This window comes from Hyla sarda, unplaced genomic scaffold (assembly GCF_029499605.1).
Source record: "Hyla sarda isolate aHylSar1 unplaced genomic scaffold, aHylSar1.hap1 scaffold_663, whole genome shotgun sequence".
NCBI lineage: Eukaryota > Metazoa > Chordata > Amphibia > Anura > Hylidae > Hyla > Hyla sarda.
In genome coordinates this window covers 154206-160205 of record NW_026610679.1, presented here as the reverse complement: position 1 = coordinate 160205, position 6000 = coordinate 154206, and the positions used below count along the sequence as shown (strand labels likewise).

General features: G+C 42.4%; 1 protein-coding gene across 3 annotated transcripts in view; it reads right to left on the bottom strand.

Moving 5' to 3' along the window:
• Nucleotides 1-4700: 4700 nt before the first annotated feature.
• MGAT1 (alpha-1,3-mannosyl-glycoprotein 2-beta-N-acetylglucosaminyltransferase) overlaps nt 4701-6000 on the bottom strand; it is a 61835-nt gene continuing 60535 nt past the window's right edge. For all 3 annotated transcript variants that reach the window (XM_056554308.1, XM_056554309.1, XM_056554310.1), the window contains one exon: nt 4701-5983. In XM_056554308.1, the coding sequence (XP_056410283.1) occupies nt 5231-5983 (753 nt within the window). In that variant the 3' untranslated portion in view covers nt 4701-5230. The remainder of the gene's footprint in view (nt 5984-6000) is intronic.

Genomic DNA, 6000 nt, shown 5'->3' with positions numbered 1-6000 from the left:
TGTGCCCTTTTTCTCAAAGGTGATGCCCATCTCCGTACAGGGGATGCCGGCATGTCTGCGAGCTCTTGCTGCCTGTGCTGTGATTGTTGAACAAGCTACCATCTTCACTTTAGGACATGACACTACCTTGTACACTTCTCATGATGTTATCTCTCTCCTTAAAGGCCTACATACACAACACATGTAAACAACGGCTCTCTGGATATGAGTTAATTCTCCTCAGTAATCCATCCTTGAAAATGGTGTATGCCTCCCCTACATCTGGCCCTGCGCACTAGTTGGCCTGAAAATTCATGACCCTACCATCACAATTAGTCATCATTCACTGCAGGACACACACACGTGGGACTGATCACATTTCAAAAGGGCAATGCTCTAGCAGACCACACTGCCAAACTGGGTGCTACACAACAACCTGTCTCACTGATGTTACCAGTTCTTACACCTCCTTCACTCAAAGACACACAACTTCTTCTCTCTCTCCAGTCCTCTGTTCCCAAACAAGAGGAATATGATTGGTGTTATCCGGTATTGCAGAAAAATCCTGTAACAGGATTGATCTGCAAAGAGGGGACACCATACATACCCCAACACAGTGCCCCAGTCTTTATTGCTCATTTCCACGGAGTAGGCCACAGGGAGCACCTTTGAGAAGTGGAAACAAGTCCTTCCCATAATACTCTCAGAAATTAGAATGACCCCCCATAAGACTTTAAAACTCTCCCCTTTTGAGATTCTCATGGGTAGGCCTTTCCCGACTCCATGCGCCCAACGACCACTTATAACAGAAGAAGGGGACCTCGACCAGATAAGGGAACAATATGTCACAGACCTCATCCAAACCCTTGATAAAGTAGAACAAAAAGTTGTCTGTAATTCTCCTCTCCCACAGGAACCAACACACCAGTTCCAGGAAGGCGACACTGTCCTGGTTAAAACTGTCGAAAGGAAAGAAGCCCAGAGACTTCACCTTTGGACCCCCAACCACAGTTGTTGCCGTGACTAGGACGGCGGTTCTCACGGAAGTCAGCCCTTCTTGGATCCACGCCTCTCGGATCAAACTCGTCCAACATCACCCAAAGGAGGCAATAACGGGGGCAGACAGCCCTGACCTTGAAAGCCTACCGAAAGATGTACCCGCTGATGCCCTGGCCTTGTTTTGGCAGATGGTTGAAGAAACTAAGTCTCATGATGTTTGTATTAATGACTTTATTGACTTTGATTCACCCCACGGTGACTCTGCAGAATGAATTAGAGAGACACCCAAACTAAGTTCCTGAAACACCATATAATGTTAGCACAAAACCTCACTGCGAAGGATTGTTGGATATGCACCCATGCCCCTGTGTCTGCCCAAAGCATGCCCTACTTTGCTATCCCTGTGCCCTCATATGAATTATTTCAGGGAGACTGTTTTGACATGCTTGCTGACAACGAGACACCATATGCAAAGAACTGAAACGCCTCAGTGGGTATTCCTATAGTAGGATGGGTGGGGAAGCCATGGTGGCAGGGAAACATAAGCAGTCCAGGCCTAGGACCACAACAAATGTTGGCTTTCAAGGGGGGTTCCTGGGTAACTCGAGTGGTCACACATATACTAGACCTAGGAGAGATCCCCACGGAAGGGATAAAAGTTAGTTTTAACAGGACATCCGCAAGTACTGATCTTCTTAAACCCAGCCAGATAGAAAAGGTACTTACATAACCCAAGGTGGCCAAATAACACCCTCTTTCCTCAGGCTACTCAAGACGTAGACTGCTATAATATAACAGGACACCAACCATGCAATGACACATCAGAATACCAACTTACTGATCCAATATGTAATAACCCAGATGTGGGCTACTGCGGTAGATTAGGGCAGATACCTTCCTGGTGTTACTTAACATATGCCTCTAGACTCATTGACATAGTTAATAAACTTATCAATCAACATTCCTCTTTCTGGGAGCTCCCACAATACATCTATTGGGTATGTGGTAGGGAAGCCTACAAGTGGTTGTCGGTAGGGGTCAATGGCACATGCACCCTAGCTAGACTTACCCCCTCCACCTTTGTCATATCCAACGACGACATTGACATGAGAGCAGCTCCTAAACATATGTTATACCGAAGAGCAGCAGATAACAAAGAAAGGGAAAACGGTAGGCCACATGTTGTACAAATGGGAATAACCAACAAGCTTTTTAGCACCATTTTTATATATCCAATGGTGATGCAAATATGGGATAAGTTAGTCGAAGCCACTAACTACCTCGACGACCAAATCTATGACATTTTAGAAATTACTAATACCTCTGTGTCCGTGCAAAACCAACTGATAGTGTCTAACCAACACGCAATAGTCTTGGATTATCTCACAGCAGTTCAAGGAGGGATGTGTCAAATCATAGGTCCTACTTGCTGCCATTACATAGACACTTCAGGAACAATTCAGATGCACCACCAGCTTGAGAACATACAAAAATTGAGGGACAAATATGCCAAAGACAATTAAATCAACAGGGATAAGTGGTGGGGGCATACCTTTTCAATATTGAATCCCACTACCTGGCTCAAGGGCGTAGGAGGATGGATAGAGGGAGTTCTGCAGCTCATAATACACATTACTGTCATTGCCCTCATAGTATATGTGTCAATAAAACTTCTTTTCTTATGTATGAAACGCTGCAAACCAAGACCTGCTGCAGATACTAAAATCCTCCTCTCCACCTCATCAGACACCCAAGTCCCTCTACTTCACCGTCACTCAGCAGAAGGCTATACTGCCTGCATAAAGACTTTTCAAAAGAAAATAGAAAACAAGAAAAACCAAGTTGTCTAAAGTGACAACTGGTTTTACGACGGGATTGAAGGATACAAGGGTCTTGATAAAATAATACAGATCTGTAATCTTGTATGATATATATCTTAATTCTGCTTTTTGTAACCGCAAGGCACGTACCGTACTTCTTGTTTTCTCAACTGCTAATTCGTAACTATTGTGCACGTACATCCTGTTTTTGTGCTCTGCTGACTTGTAACTATTAAGCAACTATGGTATATATATATGAACGTTGGCAAATAGTAAAACAGAGCGTACTTAGAGGGCATCTTGTGTATGCATGTATTTTTTCCACACCTGACAAGACGCTCTCCTGGCCAATACAAGCCTTAAGCCAAATTGGACCTAGTACCAGGGGTACTGACTAGACAGAGAACCTTTCAGTCACCCATCAAAAAAATAATAAAATCTATAGTATTAGTTTGAAATGATCTCCCTGAAGTAAACCCATGTTTTTCCATCTTGTAATCCATTGGATTTTAGATATTCCACAATCCTATCCTTTAGTAGGGTTTCCTTTAATTTCCCCACTATTGATGTCAGACTTACTGGTCTACAGTTACTGGATTCCTCCCTACTACTTTGTTACGAATGGGGACAACATTTGCTAACTTCCAATCATCTGGGACGACTCCTGTTACCAGTGATTGGTTAAATAAATCTGTTAATGCTCTTTTAGTATCTTTGGGTGTATCCCATCAGGCCCCTATGACTTATTTGTCTTAACTTTACACAGCTGACTTAGAACCTCCTCTGTAAAGACACATGCATCAAATAGTTTATCAGCCTTTATGCCTAACTAAGGCCCTTTTCATTCATTTTCTTCTGTAAAAACTGAACAGAAATATTTATTGAATCAGTCCGCTAGTCCTTTATCCTCTTCTACATACCTTCCTTCTTGTTTTTAACTTAGTTATTCCTTTTTTTCCCATTTATATATCTAAAGAATGTCGTCTTTTTTTCCCCACTGACTGAGCTACTTTCTCTTCTGCCTGTGCTTTAGAAGCGCTTATAACTTGCCTGGCCCCTTTCTTCCTAATCTTATAGATTTCCCTATATTCATTGCTCTAGGTTTTATTTATTCATTTTATAATTACTGAATGCAGCTATTTGTTTTTTACGACTTTGGACATTCTGTAGAGTACCACAGTGGTCTCTTCCTTTTTTTCTTTTACTGACAAGCCTAACACAATTATCTGTTGCCTTTTATAATGCAACTTTCAAGTAGTCCCATTTCTCCTGGACTCCACTGAAACTGTTCCAGTCTGATAGGGACTCATTTACCACTAATTTCATTTTATAAATCTTGTTTTTTTCTAAAGTCTAAAACTTTTGTTTTTGTGTGGTGGGACTCATTAACTGTTCTCATATTGAACCACACTGACTGGTGATCACTAGACCCCACACTGACTGGTGATCATTAGATCCCCAGCTTTCACCTACAGTTATGTCAGATACCGAATCCCCATTTGTGAATACTAAATCTAAGATGGCCTCCTTCCGGGTTGGCTCCTCAACTACTTGTTGTAGAGATAATCCCAGTATGGAATTTTGAATTTCTGTACTCCTGGCAGAACTAGCCATTTTGGTTTTCCAGTTCACATCAGGAAGATTAAAGTCCCCCATAATGATAACTTCCCCTTTCAATGTCATTTTAGCTATTTCCTCAACTAGTAGATCTAATTATTTTACTTTGCCAGGCGGTCTATATATATCACAACTACACGAGATACTGAATGATTACCAAACTGCAATGTTATCCAAACTGACTAAGGTTTTCTCACTAACTTGTATTAGGTTAGATTTTATGCTTTCACATACAATGTCCACTTCCCCCTTTAGATCAAAACACAAGTTGAATAATAATAATAATAATTCTGGTGAGGACACTTTGATTTGTACATTCAAAAATTTTATATGCAAAAAACATACACAATGTATATGTGCAAAGACATCCATGTTGTAGTTTGCCTCTAGGACTCAAACTCATTTGGCTATAAAGGTCACTTTATTGAGGTGAATTCATAAAACAGAAGGAGACTTGAAAAACACAAGCTCTCCTTCCATGCCAGGAACTATGGTTAGCGGAGATTATCTCTTCCTGAGTGTAGGTGTAGCTCCGTGTCACCACAGTGTTCCCGAGGTCCCCAAGATGCTGGCTCTCTTTATGACAGATCAAAGTGGTTTCTGAATTCCTTCATTTATTGTCTGCACGGCAAAAGAGAAACTCACGTACATGGCATCTTTCAAGTCATGAGCTGCCTTAAGGTGCAGTAATCTCATACTAAATAGCACCTAAATACATTGGACCATCTGAACCTCCCACAGAAAAAAAAATAAACTTTTACTACCTGTCTCACTTTTTTTGAGTAATCCTCTTAACTCAGAGCAACAAGATAACTTTATGTCCAAGATGGATCATACCCCCCCCAGTTTTGAGGTGGTGCTAAGAACACCCTTCTACCTCTATGAGTAAAAGATACAACTCCCATGTAAGCTACACGAGCTACTCCTGACTTCAGGTCATCCATTACACCAAAGGCCCTGGCAATAGCCTTAAAGGTGTCTCTAGTTGTGTATTCCACCCTAACCGTCCTACCACCAGGCACCTGCCCTTGGAGAACGTCTTCTGCCCGAACTTTTGGTGCCCCATAGACCTGTTCCACAAACCAAGGGTCATAGTTTTCTTTTAAGAGGTATGAAAGGTCCATCTTTGTAAAGGCCACTGCGTCCTGGTTCAGTTTGATGAATCTCAGATGAGTGTCGAAAAATTGACCCTGGCTGACACCTTTTCTTCCAAATGTTCTAGTGCGGGGCAGCTCCGGCCGCACACATGCCCTGTTAAGTCTCTGCTCAGGCCTCCTCACCCAGTCATCCCAGAAGGCTGCTGGCCACTTCGGCTCAAGTTCTTCCCATAGCTCTCGAAGTAGCAGCCATCCAAGACCTGGGAAAAAGTCAGAACGGTGAAGAGTAGAGCTGCCCTTGGTGTCCACTAGAGCCTCCTTCCCATTGTCATTCCAGGCAGAGACGCACCACAGAGTGGGATCTTTATGGAGGAGGTAATGTGTACTTAGGAAGTATTCGTAGAAGTCTGGAGCAACTTCCAAATCATCTTCCACTATGATGGCTGACTTGTAGCCCATGACCCTGAAGACCTGAAAAAGTAAGTTTT